This window comes from Trachemys scripta, chromosome 14, assembly GCF_013100865.1.
Source record: "Trachemys scripta elegans isolate TJP31775 chromosome 14, CAS_Tse_1.0, whole genome shotgun sequence".
NCBI lineage: Eukaryota > Metazoa > Chordata > Testudines > Emydidae > Trachemys > Trachemys scripta.
This window is the reverse complement of record NC_048311.1, coordinates 37453803-37473931: the sequence shown is the minus strand read 5'-3', so window position 1 is coordinate 37473931 and position 20129 is coordinate 37453803. Positions and strand designations below refer to the sequence as shown.

The 20129-nt window shown below is 49.3% G+C and overlaps 1 protein-coding gene across 1 annotated transcript in view; it reads left to right on the top strand.

The window, feature by feature from the left end:
• LOC117886933 (butyrophilin subfamily 1 member A1-like) overlaps positions 1-20129 on the top strand; it is a 194493-nt gene that overhangs the window by 13731 nt on the left and 160633 nt on the right. The window contains exons 5-7 of the mRNA XM_034789094.1: positions 13195-13227; positions 14471-14491; positions 18887-18907. Coding sequence (XP_034644985.1) covers positions 13195-13227; positions 14471-14491; positions 18887-18907 — 75 coding nt within the window. The remainder of the gene's footprint in view (positions 1-13194; positions 13228-14470; positions 14492-18886; positions 18908-20129) is intronic.

The window sequence follows — 20129 nt, the reverse complement described above, 5'->3', positions numbered from 1 at the left end:
AGAAGTGAGGTTTTTTACCCACGAAAGCTTATGCCCAAATAAATCTGTCTTTAGGGTGCCACCGGACTCTTTGTTGTTTTTGTGGATACAGACTAACACGGCTACCCCCTGATGCTTTTTAAGAAGCACATTTGTCATACCAGCTCCTGTAGTATCATCAATGTCAATAAATTCTAGAAAATGCTCTCTGACAGTCACCATTGCAGGACATTTTCACTAGGTTCTGTTGTTGTTACAAAACGCACCATTAAAGTCATTTGTTCCGTATGGCTGATGTCAGGTGTGCAGTCCAGAATAACAGAGTAATATTTTGCTGACTTCAGATCTGCCACAATCTTCTGTTTGACTTTTGTTGCCAGTAACTTTATGATCTCGTTTTGAATTGTTTTTCCAAGGTAGTCATGTGTGTACATTTCTTGGGTGGCGACTCTTCTTAGACGCTTCTGGAGTACAGCATCAAACTCAGCCATCAGCTCCACAATTTTAAGAAAGTTTCCATTGTTTGGCACATACAGCTGAACTGAAATGCCACACAGTGCTAGGTTTTGGATAGCAAGCATTCTCACAATGGCAATGAGCCTTTTCAGAACATTTTGCCAGTAAAGAGACTCTGATGCAATCTTCTCTTGATGCTGATATTAACCTTAGTCTCATCTCAAGCTCTTTTCGCCTATGGAATGCTCTCTCGTGATTTCCTGCCTTCTCATGGCATGCCAGGTTTCTAGCCAGATTTTTCCAGTCTTTTGTTCCTGTAGAACCCAATGTGGCTGGAACATTAGACTGGAAGAGTTTGCAACAAAAACAGTATGCAGCATTCTGGGTTTTTGAGTACATAAGCCATGTCCTCTCCACTTTGTCACCATTGGGAATTTCTCGTCAGTAATGTGTTGGATGGAAATTTCTATTTTCATTGCCTTTGGGGAACATGAAGTTTTTCACTTGCTGTGGCCCATGCAGTACAAGGAAGTCCCTCAGGCTACTGCTCAAGTGGGTCCACAGTCTAGACTTAAGGAACTAAACTCAGCAACAGCTGTTTCTTGTGCCTCTACCACACTCTTCTCTGAGCTACACTTTTCTTGAGGAATGTGCAGAGGTGAAAGTAAGCCAGTACAGTCCGGTACGGCGTACCGGCAAGAGCCAGTACGCCGTGCCAGACTGCATCGGCTTCCGCGGCGGGGATTTAAAGGGCTCTGGGAGCCTTTTAAATCCCCGCCCGCAGCTCCAGCAGCGGGGCTTGGGGCCGGCATTTAAAGGGCTCCTCCGAGCTCCCTGCAGCGGGGAGCCCCGAGCCCTTTAAATCCCGGCCCCAGCCCGGCAGCCAGACTCGGGCGGGGATTCAAAAGTCCCGGAGCTCCCGTGGCTGCGGGGAGCCCTGAGCCCTTTAAATCCCCCCCGCAGCTCCGGGGGCTGGGGCCGAGATTTAAAGGGCCTGGAGCTCTGTGGCAGCAGGAGCCCCGGGGGCTCCCAGCCACCTCTGCAGCTGGGAGCCCCCCAGGTTGATTTAAAAGCCCTGGGGCTCCCAGCCACAGCCGGTGCCCCAGGGCCTTTAAATCTCGAGAGGCCCTGCCTCTTCCGGTTGAGGTCACGCCTCTTCCAGATGAAGCCACGCCCCCCTCAGGACTCCGGCAGTACCAGTAAGTCCTTAAAGTTACTTTCACCCCTGGGAATGTGCATGGTTACATCCATTTGAGATGGAGATATGGATGCTGCAGTAGCTGCCAGATCACCTGCACTCTGACAAACTGGAAGATCAGGCATCTTCTCACCACTCACATCATCACTGGGGCCGGAAGGCTCACTGTTGTTGCCGGCACAGAGTGCCCGAGGACAGCAACAGCGGGGTCCGTTGCCCGGTGTGCGTCACGCCAATGAACACACGAGGGTGGAAAAGCAATCAAAGTTTATTTGAGATCTCAAAGTGGTGCAAGGAGACAGGCATGTCTCAAATCAAGCACACCAGCATAAGCAGCCTTTGTCTTTTATACATTTTGCAGCTAACCCTTTCCCTTCTTCCCCCACCCTTTCTCACCCCCCCTCCTCCATTCCCACCTCTTCCCCTTTCTCCCTCTGGCTACATTACACGACCTTGGCTGTGCAGCTTGTTCTCACTGTTTCTTTCTGCAAGCAATCTTGTCCTTCAGCTAAAAGCATGTAGGTTTCCCTTATCACTACTGCTTCCCAGCTGCTGGCCTGTGAGGTTAGTAAAGTTTAACATGCAGGGGCTTTGATTCACTTTGGCCTAGAGCGGGGGGGCTTCATCGACTCTCGGGTCTTCCAACCCCCCCAAGTTACCTAGGGTGATGCCTAGTGACACCAACAACTCCCTCCTTTGAGAATACTCAACAAGCTTTGGCTGAGTTTTCTCATATTCTGTGGACAAAATGTGATTTAAGGCCATGGTCTTAGGATCATTGATAAAAGGGAAAAGGAGATGTCTTGACTTCTAGAGGTGGTACATACTTTAACCATTAAACATTTCAGGCATGAGAAGAGAGCTAGGATGAGGAAACAAAGTACGAGACCAGTAAGTAGGAGGCGGACAATACCACCTCCCAAGCCCCCTAGGCTAGGGAGCCAGCTCCAGAGGGTATCAAATAGAGTGGGTTCCTGTTCCTGGGCCTTCCACTGATTGAAGGCCTGTTCAGAGGACAGGATGTGCTTGTGGAATGGTTGTAGCATTACTAAATGGCCTCCAGGTGTCATTTCCTAGCAGGCTAAAGGGGGCTTCTATGGTGCAGTTTTGCGACAAGGGGGTACCCGAGGTATTTCTTCCCCTACTGAACCATCCCCAACAGATATTTGACCAATTTGGGGGGACCACCCTCCAGGGTAACCCTGCCGCGTGGTGAGGGATTTGAGAGCATACCCAGCAGTTTGAGAGGTTAAACTCTTGGGCAAAGCAAACCTTCAGGGCCTCATATGTATTGGTTTCTAAGATTTTAGGGATTCCTCCCCATCCCGCATGTTCCTGGGGGGAAATGGGAGTCAATGAGAGGAATGCCCCTATGGCAAAGAGTAACACAGTGGCAGACCCTGGACCTGATTCCATTTTGGGCAGGTGACCCTGGGGTCTAACAATTACAATTCCCCAAATACCCACAAAATAATAATTACCAATAGCAGGCAGACTAAAAACAAAAGGGACCAGGCCACCAGGTTAGGCCGGCCCTGTGAAAACAAACACAACTAATGCTCAGAGTTTTCGCGGGGAGTGTGCTGCGACTGTCCAAAGAGATCACAGGGCATTCCCAGCAGACCTTATTGTCTTTTGAATAACAGTTTAAGTCCCAGGTCTTCGCTGGTAGTCTTTTCTGTAGGCTGGACGGTCCACCGTTCAGGAACGGGCACTGTCTTCAGACGGGAGTGATGAATCCAGTTCTTGTGTCCCTCGACCTTTGCTGCTGTGTGGGAGACCAGCAGGACGGTGTGGGGTCCCTTCCACTTCTCTTGGAGAGGCTCGTCCTTCCAGGTCCGAACGAGAACGGAGTCACCAGGTTGCAGGGAGTGGACAGGGGCGTCCAGCGGGAGGGGCTGCAAATCTCTGGTATACCTGTGGAGAGAACAGAGAACAGCAGACAGAGAGCACATATACTGAGATAAAAAGCCACAGCCTACCTCCCACTCCCCTGCCAGAACCGGTGTACCATTAATAGACTCATAGACTTTAAGGTCAGAAGGGACCATTATGATCATCTGGTCTGACCCCCTGCATGCTGCAGGCCACAAAGCCGTCCCTACCCCTTCCCTTGATTCTGCTGTTGGAGTCCCCAGATCCTGTGGCTTAGTGACTTCAATCGGCAGAGACCCTCCTGCTAGTGATCCCTGCCCCATGCTGCGGAGGAAGGCGAAAAACCTCCAGGGCCTCTGCCAATCTACCCTGGAGGAAAATTCCTTCCCGACCCCAAATATGGCGATCAGTAAGACCCCGAGCATGTAGGCAAAAGTCTCCAGTCTGACCCTTGTTAGCCATTATACTATTTACCTGCCATGGCTCGGTATTCCTTGGCTAAAATCATGTTTTTCCATTAAACCATTCCCTCCATAAACTTATCTAACTTAATCTTAAAACCAGACAGGTCCGTCGCCCCCACCGTTTCCCTCGGAAGGCTGTTCCAATATTTCACCCCTCTGACGGTCAGAAACCTTCGTCTAATTTCAAGCCTAAACTCCCCCATGGCCAGTTTATATCCATTCGTTCTCGTGTCCACATTAGTACTAAGCTGGAATAATTCCTCTCCCTCCCTTGTATTTATCCCTCTGATATATTTAAAGAGAGCAATCATATCCCCCCTCAGCCTTCGTTCTGTCAGACTAAACAACCCGAGCTCCTCTAGTCTCCTTTCATACGACAGGTTTTCCATTCCTCTGATCATCCTAGTGGCCCTTCTCTGTACCCGTTCCAGTTTGAGTTCATCTTTTTTAAACATGGGAGACCAGAACTGCACACAGTACTCCAAATGAGGTCTCACCAGTGCCTTATACAACGGAAGCAGCACCTCCTTATCCCTACTAGATATACCTCGCCTAATGCATCCCAAGACCGCATTGGCTTTTTTCACCGCCACGTCACATTGTCGACTCATAGTCATCCTGCGGTCTACAAGGACCCCGAGGTCTTTCTCCTCCTCCGTTACTTCTAACTGATGCGTCCCCAGCTTGTAACTAAAATTGTTGTTAGTCATCCCTAAATGCATCACCTTACACTTTTCACTATTAAATTTCATCCTATTTCTGATACTCCAATTCACAAGGTCATTCAAGTCTCCCTGCAGAATATCCCTATCCTCCTCCGAATTGGCAACGCCTCCCAGCTTCGTGTCATCCGCAAACTTTATCAGCCCACTCCTGCAATCGGTTCCGAGGTCAGTAATAAATAGATTAAACAAAATGGGTCCCAAAACCGAACCTTGAGGAACTCCACTGGTGACCTCCCTCCAACCTGACAGTTCACCCTTCAATACGACCCGCTGCATTCTCCCCATTAACCAATTCCTTATCCACCTCTGGATTTTCATATCAATCCCCATCTTTTCCAGTTTAACCAATAATTCCTCATGGGGTACAGTATCAAACGCTTTACTGAAATCAAGGTATATTAGGTCCACCGCATTTCCCTTATCTAATAAGTCCGTTACTTTCTCGAAGAAGGAGATCAGATTGGTTTGGCACAATCTGCCCTTCGTAAAACCATGTTGTAATTTGTCGCAATTGCCATTAACCTCAAGGTCCTCAACTACTTTCTCTTTCAGAATTTTCTTCAGCACCTTGCACACTACAGATGTTAAACTAACAGGCCTGTAGTTACCCGGGTCACTTTTTTTCCCTTTCTTGAAAATAGGAACCACATTAGCTATTCTCCAGTCTAACGGAACCACCTCCGAGTTTACAGATTCATTAAAAATTATCGCTAATGGGCCTGCTATTTCCCGCGCCAATTCCTTCAATATTCTCGGATGAAGATCGCCTGGTCCGCCCGACTTAGCCCCATTAAGGTGTTCAAGTTTCGTTTCTACCTCGGATACGGTAATCCCCCCTCCCGTATCCCCCTCTGTCACGCTGCTAGTATTCCTAATCCCTTCATTGGCCTCATTAAACACCGATGCAAAATATTCGTTAAGATATTGTGCCATGCCTAGATTATCCTTAATCTCCTCTCCGGCTATAGTCTTCAACGGTCCCACTTCTTCTTTCTTTGCTTTCTTCCTATTTATATGGCTGTAAAACCTCTTACTATTGCTTTTAATTCCCCTCGCAAGGTCCAACTCTACACGGCTTTTGGCCTTTCTCACTCTATCTCTACATTCTCTGACTTCACTAAGGTAAGTTTCCTTACTGATCCCTCCCCTTTTCCACTCTTTGTACGCTTTCTGTTTTTTCCTAATCGCCCCTTTGAGACGGTCGCTCATCCAGCTCGGTCTAAATCTCTTGCTTACTAATCTTTTTCCCTTTTTCGGGATACAGGCCTCCGACAGCTCCTGCAGCTTTAACTTAAAGTAATCCCAGGCATCATCTGCCTTTAGATCCATTAATACGTTAGCCCAATTCACTTCCCTTACCAATCCTCTTAATTTGTTAAAATTAGCCTTTTTAAAATTATAAACCCTAGTCTTTGATTTAATTCTGTTACTCCTTCCATTTAGTTTAAACCGAATTAGCTCATGATCACTGGAGCCCAAGTTGTCCCCTACAACCACTTCCTCAACGAGGTCCTCACTACTCACCAAAACCAAATCCAAAATGGCCTCCCCCCTCGTCGGTTCAGCTACCACTTGATGAAGGAATTGATCAGCAAGCACATCTAGGAACATCTGAGCCCTATTATTGTTACTAGCATTTGTTCCCCAATCTATATCTGGGAAGTAAAAGTCCCCCATAATTACACAGTTCCTATTAGTATTTACTTCCCTAAACACATTAAATAGTTCTTTATCCATATCCTGGGTCGATCCCGGTGGTCTATAGCACACCCCAAGCACTATCCCTGGAGAGCCTCTAGTAGTTCTTTTACCCTATTCCATCAACTATTATTTCTTTACAGCTTATCTCATTATTGACATACAATGCCACTCCCCCACCTTTACCTTTGTTCCGGTCTTTCCTAAACAGCGCATACCCTTCCATACCTGTATTCCAGTTGTGACTGCCGTTCCACCACGTTTCAGTTATTCCTACGATATCTGGTTTCAATTCTCAGACCAAGAGCTCCAATTCCTCCATTTTGTTACCTAGGCTTCTCGCATTGGTGTATAAGCACCCTAATGTATGTCGTTTAGCCTGTCTCCCATTAGTAACGCTATATGTTACAGGCCTCTTTGTGTTCGTCCCCCCTCTCCTTCTTATGTCCAATCTCATCTCCCTGGCTATATCTCCTCTTATCTTATCACTTGCCTTTTCAATGTTGGAATGGCGTGGAGATTAACTGTACATCTCCCAATCGTCTCCCCAAACGTCCTAGTTTAAAGCTCTTTTGATAAGATGAGCCAGCCTCCCTCCCAGAAGTCTATTTCCTTCCCCACTCAGGTGAAGCCCATCCCGTGAGAACAGCTGTCTGTCCCCGAAAGCCTCCCAGTGGCCATACATCCCAAAGCCCTCCTTATAGCACCACTCCCTTAGCCAACTATTTATTCTCACAATCCTATCAGCCCTTTGCTGCCCTTCTCTAGGAACAGGCAGAATCCCACTAAAGATAATCTGAGCCTCTATCTCCTTGAGCGTCTTCCCCAGCCTGGCATAATCTCCCTTGATTCTCTCTAGCCATGTCATTCGTTCCTACATGAAGGATTATCAAGGGGTTCTTACCTGCTCCTTTTAGGATCCTTTTCAACCGCAGGTCCACATCGCGTATCTTTGCGCCCGGTAGACAGCACACCCTTCTGTTCTCTGGGTCCGCCCTGGTCACAGGCCTGTCTAATCTCCTCAGTAAAGAGTCCCCAATTACATACACCTGCCGTCGCCTGGCAACAGTGCGATCTAGTAATCTAGTCTTTGATCCCTCTAGTCCTGACCTGTGTCTATTCCTATCTTCCCTTATACTCCCCCTTGTGCCTTCCTCTATCCTCCGGGGGCCCAGGTTTTGTGCTGTCTCCATCAACACCTCCCCTCTCTCTATTGGACTAGCCGCTCTTCTCTTCTTCCTCACCCTCCCACCTTCAGTCACCACCTGCTGCCCCTCCACCTCGTTATCCAAACACCCAAACCTATTCCTGAGTTCTATTTCCCCCTCACTAGCCCTCCTTTTCCTTGGCCTGCTTCTCACGGTCACATGCTTCCACTTCCCTTGTTCTCCCCCTAACATTCTCCTCTCACTGTCCTCTACCTCTGCTTCCACCTGCACCCCTGAGCATTCCCTTTCAGTCCCTCCTTGACTGTCTTCCATCAGCTGCTCAAACCCCCTTCTAAACTCCACCAGAGTATCTACCTGCATCTCCAACCCCTTAATCTTTTCCTCCAGTAACGCTATAAGGCGACACTTCATGCAAACATACCTCTGTTCCAGCTCCCCTGCTAGGACTATATACATACCACAGCTTCCACATGCGGCCATCTGCATTCTGTCTGCTGCTGCTTGGCTCATGGCTGCTGCAGTCTCTGCCCACAGCACCTGGGGACACAGAGTTCACAACACGCCGCGCCCTCCTCCCTCCCCCCTGACCTCCCCCTGCAAACTCCCACTCAAACTCCCCTTTTAGCCGCTCTGTTTGCTGCCTCCTGTGCCGCTGCTAGCATTCATAGGCCATGCCCTTCCAAACATAATCTCGAAGGGACTAAGCCCTAATCCGCCCTTAGGGAGAGCGTGAACTTGGAGCAAAACAAGGGGCAAAGCATCAGGCCACCGTAGGGAAGCCTCTCTGCCAGCGTGGGTGGTCTGATGTAGTTTCTGTAGCACTAGCCCTATTAGATTCTTTGGTAGGAGGATTTTTCCTTCCATGGAGTGGAGCCATCCCTCCTTTGTCTGTTTGTAACAGTACTACTGCCGTCAGTATACCACTCATAATCAACATTCGGGAGGGGTTGATCTTTTAAGTCTGGGCGGCTGGAGTATTGGGCATCTATGACCTCCAAACAGTCGTGTTCCTGCTCCTCTGTCTCCGGTAGCAGGGTCGCTGGGTTGAGGGAGGGACAGGTCTGTAGGGTAACTTCAGGATTTTCTAAAAGTTTAGCCTGATACCGAGCTACCTGAGCCTGTGTAAGCCAGAGACCACCCTTAGTATCCAGCAGGGCTTGGACCATGTGGGGAGTATACACTTGCACAATTCCCCCCAGTGTCAGTTTCTCGGCTTCACCAAGCACTAGGGCAGTTGCTGCGACCGCCCGTAAACATGCCGGCCACCCCTTGGCAACTTGATCCAGTTGTTTAGAGAAATATGCCATGGGACGTTTCCAGGTGCCTAATAACTGAGTAAGCACTCCCAGGGCCACCCCTTTCCTTTCATGCACATACAGTTGGAACGGCTTAGTGAGGTCCGGCAGACCCAGGGCTGCTAGGGTCTTTGGGTAGCACTTCTTTTATCTGTGAGAAAAGAAACCTAACACATTTCATTAATGCCTGGCAGTGTTTTGCAGATCTCATAGTTGCTTGGGCACATTCAGCCCCTCCCCTTTTCTTGGTTGTCAGCCAAGTCTTGGCTGTGAACAATGTCCTTGCATGGGGCCAGCATCTTATCTTTGGACTGAGCTTGCTAGCTATATTTTCCAGTTAACTCGTTCTGTTATTTTTCCTTCTCCCTTTCTTGGCTTCTTTCAACCTACAAAGGAAATTTCCACTCTTCACTCATACACCTTTTCCCAACAATGAACACATACACATTGCCATTATACAGTACATTAGTCTTATTATTCAATGTATGCCATATACACCCTTCCAGTAAAATAACTTATATACAGAGCTTTGGAGCTACAAACCAGGACGAGGACACCCACTTTTGAGGATTCCACTTGGTACAACCTCTGGTGTCCAATAGCTTTTCTTTTTAAAACCTTAAATGCCTTGTCGGCTTCTGAGGACCAGTGAAAGGGGTCGTGATCCGCTCCCTTAACGCATTTGTACAAGGGTTTAGCCCACAGTCCAAACTCTGGGATCCATATTCTACAGAAGCCTGCCATGCCCAGAAACGCCCTGAGCCGTTTACAATTGCTTGGTATAGGAATTTGACAGCTTCCTTCCTTTGTGAAACCCTAAGTACAGTACTTCTGGGAGGGCGATCTGAGCTTTACTCTGTGCTACCAGATATCCTCGGAGTCCAACAAAGTTCAGGAGGCTCACAGTGGCTTTAAGGCAAGGGGTTAGACCCACAGCGGCAATTAACAAGTCATCTACATAATGCAGGAGGAGGACCTTGTCTTCATTGTCCCACTCCTCCAAGTCTCTGGCCAGGGCCTGGCCGAAAAGGGTGGGGGAATTTTTAAATCCCTGGGCCAGCACTGTCCAGCAAAGCTGCTTTTTAACCCTCCTTTTGTCCTTCCACTGGCTCCACTCTGGGGCTTGCATGGCTGAGGGCTCAATTGCAAGGGTCATTATCCACACATTCTCGGGGGGGTAAGGTGAGGGTTATTTCATCTTCTTTGAACTCCTTAGATGGTCTCTGCCAAATTGGCTTGATATTGTTCATAAGTTCCCAATCCCAGTTTTTTTAACCTTTTTAGTTTTTGGCCTTTTTTTTTTTTCCTCCTCCTCAACAGCAGGTCCTCATGAGGATATTACAGTCATCCCAGTCAGGCTTGTGGCTGGCCAGGCACCCCTCAAAGACCGAGATAAACTTGCTTGGATTCGTTGAAAATTCCCCTGCCTGTGCCTTAAAGGCTGCTAGGTCCACTGGGTTAAAAGGCACATGCGTATAGACCTGCATAGTAGTGGCCTGATCCCTATCCGAGCCATGTCTGGACACCATGGTCTCGGTGATCAACGGATAAAATCCCACCGAGGGGGCAATCTCTGGGACCTGAGACACCTTGTCTTTATATGGTGGGGGTGTGATAGCCGAAGGGGACACCGGACCTGCCATTACAGCTGGCGGGGGGGGGGGGGGTTCTGGGGACTAACAGTAGCTACTACCAAACCTGTCAGAGTCAAATTACACTTTTGCAAAATATCTGACATATCTCTTAGCAACATAAACAACTGTACATACATATGTTCATTCCATTTACCCGTTTGCTGACAAAACAGAAGTAATTGAAGGATCGTGTTATAATTAAGTGATCCCTCCGGTGGCCACCGTTCCTGGTCCTCTAGCTGATATTGAGGCCAGTCTACTGTACAGAACCTTTTTAATCTACTTTTAGTCAATGGATCCGATTCAAACACTTCCCAGTTCACCAGAATGCATTCTAAGGGCGTACACCTTGCCCTGCCTACAGTACTCTGTCCCTGCCCCATACTCTAGGGAGACACTGGGCATCCCCAGGTCAAAACAGGTAAAAGTCCACACCACTGGACTGTTCCTACCTTATCCAAGGGACCAGTTCTTCACTGTCGCCCTATCCAAGGGACCAGTTCCTCACCATTGCCCGCAGCTGCTTCTCCACTACTCGAGCGCGTTGCACCATTGTGCCCTCCGGGGTCAACCAAACCGCGTCTCCGCCGAGGCCCCCGATGAAGTCACCAGTGTGCGCTGGGCGTCGGTCGTCGCCGCAATCCGTCGGCCGCCAGGAGGGATCCAGGCAAGGCTAAATTTCAGCCTCGAGCCCCACGTTGGGCGCCAAAACTGTTGCCGGCACAGAGTGCCCGAGGACAGCAACAGCGGGGTCCATTGCCCGGTGTGCGTCACGCCAATGAACACACCAGGGTGGAGAAGCAATCAAAGTTTATTTGAGATCTCAAAGTGGTGCAAGGAGACTGGCATGTCTCAAATCAAGCACACCAGCATAAGCAGCCTTTGTCTTTTATACAGTTTGCAGCAAGCCTTTCCCTTCTTCCCCCACCCTTTCTCACCCCCCTCCTCCATTCCCACCTCTTCCCCTTTCTCCCTCTGGCTACATTACACGACCTTGGCTGTGCAGCTTGTTCTCACTGTTTCTTTCTGCAAGTAATCTTGTCCTTCAGCTAGAAGCATGTAGGTTTCCCTTATCACTACCACTTTCCAGCTGCTGGCCTGTGAGGTTAGTAAAGTTTAACATGCAGGGGCTTTGATTCACTTTGGCCTAGAGCAGGGGGGCTTCATCGACTCTCGGGTCTTCCAACCCCCCCCCGAGTTACCTAGGGTGATGCCTAGTGACACCAACACTGTGAACATTTGTGTCTGTGTATCTCAGGAGAGCTCCTTCCTGCTTAGATAGAAAAGCTTCCTTTGCTTGCTTTCTTTTTCCGAATGCTGCCCCAGAGGGGCGTTTTCTTCTTTCACTCATGACTGCTGTTCTGTGCCAGCTATAGTGGCTCTCAACACTCAGTTGAAGGGGACAAATAAGCAGGCTGGTAGCAGGGCCTGAGTGAGGGAAGATATCAGCGTCTTAAGGGCCTAACCGGCTCCTACTACTTCAGTTGACTGCCTGTTCTCCTCAAGTGGGTTCAGGGAAGCAGCAGGAAACAGGAAGCTCCCGGAGAAGCTGGTGTTAATCAGTCCAGGCTCCTGGGGGTGCTAGAGAGGTACATAAGAGGCGGTTCCTCCTCCTCTCTCTCCCTGCAGCTCCTGCTGCTTTCTGTTATTCCCCCTCACCTTTTCTCCTGCCTGCTTGTTATGTCTCTTGTGCCCTCCTTCCTCCAGCACAGCACTCCACCATCTCTGTGCATCTAGAGCAGCGAGAATACATACGCACCAGCAGCAGACACAATGTTCTACACTCTGGGTCCTAGTGGCGCCCTCCTTCAACCCCCCTCCCCACACACACACAGTCTGACACCTGAGGCGGCTGCCTCAGTTCACTTCATGGTAAGGCAAGCCCTGGAACTGGGTATTGTACTTTTAGTACTGTCACCACTAGGTGGGAACTGGTTTAGTTCCTGGCTTTAACAGATACATTATGTGGGTCGAGTCCACATTTAGGTGACAGGGATTCACTCATTTTGAGTTGTATGTAAAGTTTGTCTGTGTGCCCAGAGAGAGCTATGTTGGGCTCATTTCCAAACATGAAACAATCAACTGTCACTGTCTTGTTCCCTGGGCCTTTCAAAGAATTCTCCACATCAGCTGCCCTGGTGAGCTGTGGCTGGGATGCTGTAATAACACAAACACACTCAGGATTTTCACGGCTGGTCTGAGACGCTGCTCACACTGGGCACAAGATGCTCTAGCTCAGGCTGTGCTCAGCAGTGACTGGCAGACATGACGCGATCTCCATTTCCAGCAGTGTTGGTACCCAGGGCTGACACCAAATGGATGAGCTCCAAGTGGGAAAGAGCTGATCTCAGAGGTGATGCCTGTAGGGGCCCATCCACACCTCCCTCCCTATCTCATGCTGACCTGAGCACCCAGCTAAAGAAAGACACCTCCACCCTGTTCTTAGCTAGGGCACCTCCCAACTAACTTGGTCTTACAGGGAGCTGTTCCCATGTGTCACTAGGATCAGGGAACAGGCACCACCCACAAACTCAGGGGCTGGCCTAGGATGGTGTAGGGACCTCCACAGATGGACCTGTTGGTGTCTCTCCCTTTGTTTCTGTATTTCATAACTAGGGCAGAGCTGCATTAAACAATAATAGGAACTTCACCATTAACACGATGGAATGATATCTCACCTTTCCCCCTTTTCTCCCCCTAGAGATGCTGCGATCTGAACTGGTGAGCGAGAAAGGTCAGTGTCTGGGCTGATGTCAGGGTTATTCCCATAAATATGACAGGAGAATCTCACCTCTCCCCCGTTTCTCTCTCTAGAGACACTACAATCTGGACTGGAGAGTGAGAAAGGTCAGTGTCTGGGCTAGTTACATTAACTAATGTAAGGGTTATTCCCATAAATGTGACTGGGAATCTCACCTCTCGCCCTTTTCTCTCTCTAGAGACACTGAGATCTCAACTGGAGAGTGAGAAAGGTCAGTGTCTGGGCTAGTTACATTAAATGATGTCAGGGTTATTCCTAGACATATGACAGGGGAATCTCACCTCTCCCCCTTTTCTCTCCCTAGAGCAGTGGTTTTCAACCTGTGGACCACAGACCCCGGCAGGTCTGCAGACTGTGTCTAACATTTCCAAAGGGGTCTGCACCACCATTCTCCCTCAACTCTGGACATAACCCTACTGATTATTGTGAAAAGCAGAAAACTGGAAAAAACTGATTTCCAATAAAATCAGGCTTTTCTGATTTCCCCCCATATCAATAGAGTTCTGACCAGAGTGGGGAGGCGAGGGGCCTGGCTGGAATATGGGGGTGAGGAGAAGAGGAGGCAAGAAGCGTAGCTGGGGAGGAGGTGACTGGAGTGCGGTGAGGGGCCTGCTAACCCTAACTCTAACCTCACCCTCACTTTAAACACTAACCATGAGGTCATTGCCTCACCCTGTATCCTGAGGGCTCAAAGCGTGAGTTTATTGGAAATCCGTCTTTTACAGTTCTCCAGTTTTCACCAAAATCAGGATGGTTCTGCTCATTGATAGTTAGAAAATCCCCTGAAATGCTGAAATGGATGGGATGTGGTTATCAAAAGTGATCCCGTTCCAGACAGATAGAAACACTATCGAGTTCAGTGTGGGGCCTCAGCCAGAAGGGAAAGGAGACAGCCATTTACTCAGCGTATTAACTGCACTAGGCCTTGTGTCCCCAGTATAACGTTGGCAGTGGGAATAGCTAGGCAGAGCCCCCCTGTGTGTGTTCTACTTTCTACCAGTAGAAAAATGACTTCTATGAGTTTCAAGTATCAGAGGAGTAGCTGTGTTAGTCTGGATCTGTAAAAGCGACAAAGAGTCCTGTGGCGCCTTGTAGACTAACAGACGTATTGGAGCATAAGCTTTCGTGGGTGAATACCCACTTCGTCTATGAGTTTGCAATACTTACAGATAAATCTTCTACCTTGTAACCCACCTCTCCTGTTATTCACTTCCAGCGGCGCATCGGGCAGAGAAAGGTGAATTCCCTTTCTTCATTGCAATGGGAGGGGAGGGGGAATCTCAAACTTTGCAACAAGTTTCATAGACCCCTGGGGCAAGTATTGAGAGCTTTCACTATGAACTAAAAGTCAGTCTGGTTTGTGCAGTGCACAGACAAGCTCTGCCCCTCATCCCTCACACTCAGGACACAGAATGAACAGACCCAAACCCCACTCACTGAACTCACAGGGGTTTATTGCTCCCACACAGCCGGGGGCGGGAGTGGGTTTGGCTCACTCTATGTGTAGCCAGCGCTGTGCCCAGTCTGTGAGCTGGCTGTCATTGTTAACACCCCCGGTGTGACCTGCAGGAAGAAGGTGGCCAGGGACAAGGTGGCTGATGATGTCATCGTGCTGCTTGCTACAGTGTCACTCTGCCCATTTGCTCTCCTGTGCTGTTGGCTGCGGGCTTCATCCCCCTCCCACCTAGGGCTGGCTTTAGGCACCGCAGGGCCCTATTTGAAGGAGCTGCTGCCAAAGTCCTGCCGCTGTCTTCAGCGGCAGCTCAATCGCTGCTGAGGAGGAATGACCCTCCCGTGGAAAATGCCACCAAAGACAGCCGCAATGATTGAGCTGCTGCCGCCGCCAGTGCCAGGACTTCTGCGGAAGCTCAGTCGGCTGCAGGTGCCTTCACTGGCACTTCGGCAGAGGGACCTTCCTCCGCGGCAGCAATTGAGCTCCCGCCGAAGACAGCGGCGGGACTTCGGCGGCAGCTCCTTCGGGGCAGCTCAGGGACCTCCTAGGGGCATGGGGCCCGATTCCAGGGAATCGGCTGAATCGCCCTAGGGCCAGCCCTGCTCCCACCCAGTCCTGTCACCCCAATGATAGACTAATTTGCCCCCAGGGAGAGTTCCATCGAATCCCTCCTGACCCCCATCAGTGTTTGGCTTGTGCCCTGAAGCAGGTGGGGGTTTCTCTCCCTTCCAGTATGCTTGTGTTTTTGAGAATTATCACCACTCTGGATATTTGCATTTCTCTATCAGTGCCTGGGCCTTTCTGAATCCTTTGTCCATTTGGGGTTTTTCTTTGCTTGTCCGTTTTGTTTTAACCACACTCACTGTAAAACTGCATGTTCTCCTTAGCCATATAAATGTCCTTTCGTTTTATTTCTGTTAAACTCTTGTCCTCAATGCTATCTTGTGGAAGGAGGTCAACAGGCTAATTTTCATCATGTAAACAATAGTATTTCCTCTTATAATTTGAAATTTGCTACCTTTCAATTTAGTTGAGTATCCTCTTGTTCTAGTAGTAGGAGGGAAGGTACGGCTGAGAACCCAATTTTTCTCTCTCTCTCTCACTCACTGTTTTCTATTTCTCTGTCAAGTCTCCTATCGAAACTAAAATGTCCCATCTCTTTCAATCACTTTTTATATGGCTTTGCCTTCAGGGCTCTAATCATTATTATTGCCCGTCTCTGTAACATTCTTTCTGAGATAGGGCGACCAGTACAGGTGAGGATGTATATAAGTGTGATTTTCTGTCCTGTTCTTTGTGCATCCTGACACTTCATTCTTTAAATACCGCTGCACATTGAGCAGAGCTCTTCACAGAGGTGTCCTCAGTGATGCTCAGTTCTTTTTCCTGAGTATTTAAAAGCCAATAACCTGCGTGTATAGGTCTATTTATCCTTGTAACGTGCGTTACCTCACTTTGATCAACACTGAATTTCATCAGCCATCATGTTATCCAAGCTTGGTCTCTCTGAAATAACTCAGACTTCTTTGGTAACCTAAATAATTGTGTGTCATCTGCAAATTTTGCCACTTTAGGGCTTATCCTTTATTCCAAGTCACTGATAAATAGATCGGGGTTCTCAAACTTCATTGTACCGCGACCCCCTTCTGACAACAAAAATTACTACACGACCCCAGGATGGGAAACCAAAGCCTGGAGCCTGCCTGAGCCCCGCCCCCTGGGTGTGGGGGCCAAGGCCAAAACTGAAGCCCAAGGGCTTCTGTCCCAGACGGGGGGCCTGTAATCTGAGCCCCAGTGCCCAGGGCTGAAGCCCTCAGGCTTCAGCTTCAGCTCTGGGTGGTGGGGCTCGAGCTTCGGCCCCAGGCCCCAGCACGTCTAAGCCAGCCCTGGCAACCCCATTAAAACAGGGTCACAACCCACTTTGGGGTCTTGACCCACAGTTTGAGAACCGCTGAAATAGACTAAACACCAGTCCTAATACCCAACTTTGAGGCACCCCACTGCTAACCTTTTTACATATGAAAATAGACCATTTATTCCTGCTCTTTGTTTTCTGTCGTTTAGCAGGTTTCTGATCTAGGACAATACTGTACCCCTCACCCCATGATGACTTAGGCTATGTCTGCACTACAGAGCTTATAACGCCACAGCTAAACTGATGGAGCCGTGCCACTGTAAGATCTCTAGTGTAGCCACTCTTTGCCGACGGGAGAGAGTTCTCCCATCAGCATAATGATTCACCTCCAGCGGGCAGAGGTATCTATGTGGGAAGGAGAGTTTCTCTCACCGACATAGCGCTGTGCACACTAACACTTAGGCCTGGTCCCCACTAACCCCCCACTTCGAACTAAGGTACGCAAATTCAGCTACATTAATAATGTAGCTGAATTCGAAGTACCTTAGTCCGAACTTACCGCGGGTCCAGACGCGGCAGGGAGGCTCCCCCGTCGATGCCGCGTACTCCTCTCGCGGAGCTGGAGTACCGGCGTTGACGGCGAGCACTTCCAGGATCGATCCGGGATCGATTTATCGCGTCTTAACCAGATGCGATAAATCGATCCCAGAACATTGATTGCCTGCCACCAGACCCTCCGGTAAGTGAAGACGTACCCTTATGTCAGTGTAACGTACGTTGCTCAGGGGGTGGAATATTCACACCTCTAAGTGACATAAGTTTTTCAGACATAAGTGGTAGTGTAGACAGCCTTAATTTCCTTAATAATCTTTTGCGAGGAACTTTTTCAAAGACTTTTTGAAAGTCCACATCAGTTATGCCAGTGGGTTCTCCTTTGTGCCATACTGTCCTGACATACTCAATGACATTTCATAGATTAGTGAGACACAAGCCTAGTCTATTCTAGGAATTTATATTGGTATAGCTACATTTTTCAGGAGTGTGAATAGAGTGTGAATCCACCAAGCTAACCCCTGGTATAGACAGTGCTAGGTTGACGAAAGAATAAGCCTAGCTACTGACTCTGGGGGAGGTGGGTTACCTGTGACGATGGGAGAATCCCTCCCCTCAGCGTAGGGAGTGTTGATGCTGAAGTCCCCCAGCAGCAGTGGTGCAGCTGCACTGCTGTAGGGGTTTACGTGTAGACATACCCACAGTTTTCTTTTCCAGCTGTGCTAGTTGGGTTTGTTCCTATCATTCTCATACAGCTGATTTAGAATTCTGGTTTAGTTCTTGTTTCAGCCAGTTTACCAGGCAATGATGTAAGCCTCACTGGGCTGTAACTCTCAGAATTACTCCGGCCAATTTTTTTAAGATGGGTACAACATTCCCAACCCTCTGAATCTCCGGAAGTGTAGCTGATTTTAATGAGAGATGCGTATGATTGTTAGCAGCTCAGCCATATCGCTCTGACGTCATTTCAGAACTCTTGGGCGTTTGGCACCTGGCAGGGATCTACACTGCTCTTGGTGGCTGCTGGCTCTTTAACTTATCAGTTGTTCCAATATCTCGTCTTCACATCTCAATCCCTGATATTCAGTTCATGAACAGAGCAGCTCCAGGCAGGTCTCTCCCCAACATTCTCTGTGGTGAAAAATGATGCAAAGAAATAAGCCAATCTCTCAGCATTGTCCTTACCCTCCTCAATTGCTCCATTTGTCCCCTGCGGATCCAGGGGATCCATCGATTCTCTCACAGGCTTCCTGATTCTGATGGACTGAAATAATTCCCTGGTATATGTTTTATATCTCTGGCTGTTCACTGCTAATTCCATTTAGCCTCCTAATTCCCATCATGCACTTCACCTGATGTACTTTATGCTCCTTTCTGCGGGCTTCACAGGGTTAATATTTTCCACTTGCTGAGGGATCCCTGTTTCACTCTACCACCTCCTGCACCTGGCCAGGTGGGGTTACAATATTCCTCCCCTCGCTAATTCCTTTGCTGCTCAGGAGGTGCCAGGCTCTGGTTGCTGACGTAGCCTCTGGGCTGAGTCTAAAGATTGTAACTTCCCTGCTTTAAAGTCTTTTTGACTCTCTTCTCTTCTGCAAGATAATGTGATATTAGGGTGACCAGACAGCAAGTGTGAAAAATCAGGACAGGGGATGGGGGGTAATAGGCGCCTATATAAGACAAAGCCCCGAATAGCGGGACTGTCCCTATAAAATCAGGACATCTGGTCACTTTATGTGATATTGACTCATTTCTCTTTGTTTTATTTTTAGACAAACTCCAGGCTGAGCTCAGTAAGTTCTATTCCCCCCAGTATCACCCTGTGTGACATTGTCTCCTGCTCAGCGTGTCGGTGTTCAGGGGCGTTCTCACCCCTCTGTCTGTGTTGGTTGCAGGGTGGAGAAGCGCCCAGATCTATGCAGGTACTGTACATACCACTGATGTTTTATCCATGGTGAGACCCACCTCCCCCTGGGAGCTCTCTGCTCCTTTCCCGGCATAAAGCATTTTCCTATGACATTCAATAGGCTGGAAACAGCAATATCACTGGGGTGGATGGAAAGGGGCAGGCAACATCCCAGGTTTATTGCAGAGCAGGGACCTGCCCCCTTTGGGAAAGGGCTGATTGGTGAGGGAATACTGCCCCCTGGTGTCACCTTTGCAGGGCCGTACCTTGGCTCTGCAGGATGGACATTCTTAGCTGTGCATCATTTGCCCTGAACTGCTCAGCTCTCTCTTCCCAGCAGCATCACCATGCTCAGACCAAGCTTTAGCCACAATTTTCTTCTAGCACAACAGGCCCAGACAGGAGCTGTTCAGTGTCCCCCTGGATTTGGGGGGAGGGAGGCCCTGACCCCACTGCAAGGGCAGACAGGTTTTTATATCCAGCTTGTGACACTCCCCTGAACCAGTTTCAACAACAAACTGTGCCCTGCCCACATGGCAGATTTTCTGCCTCACAGCGGTGGCTGAACTGTGTGTGTGTGTGTTTGTACCCAGCCTGCTGCCTGACTGTGTGTGCACACTGGTGCATGCTGGGAGAGTCTGGGCAGCTCTCCAGCAGGGATCAGAGAGCCCAGGGGCTATGCACACACATTGCAGCACCACTGGCCATGATGTCCATGCACTCTGGGGTATCCTACCGCATACAGCTGGGGTGGGCAGACACCCAGGGCAGTTACACAAACACCGCTGGGGGTCCTGTTAGGGTCACCACCTCTGAGGTGCAAAAAGCCCAGGACATCTGCCTGTTCCACATACGCCACCTGTCCCCTCACCCTGGGCATTGTCTCCTCATCCCATCCCTGGGTACTGTGTCCCTATCCCACCCCTGGGAGAGGGCATCAGCTTCCATGGGCTCTTGTTCCTGGGGCTGTGCCAGGCACAAACCTCACCAAGCAGAACATGGTGACAGATCTACTCCACCCTCCCCTCTGCCCCCCGGCAGTGACCCCCACAGCCGATAGCTGTGTGGTGTAAATGGGCCATACTGGCCCCGAGCTCCCCATCTCACTC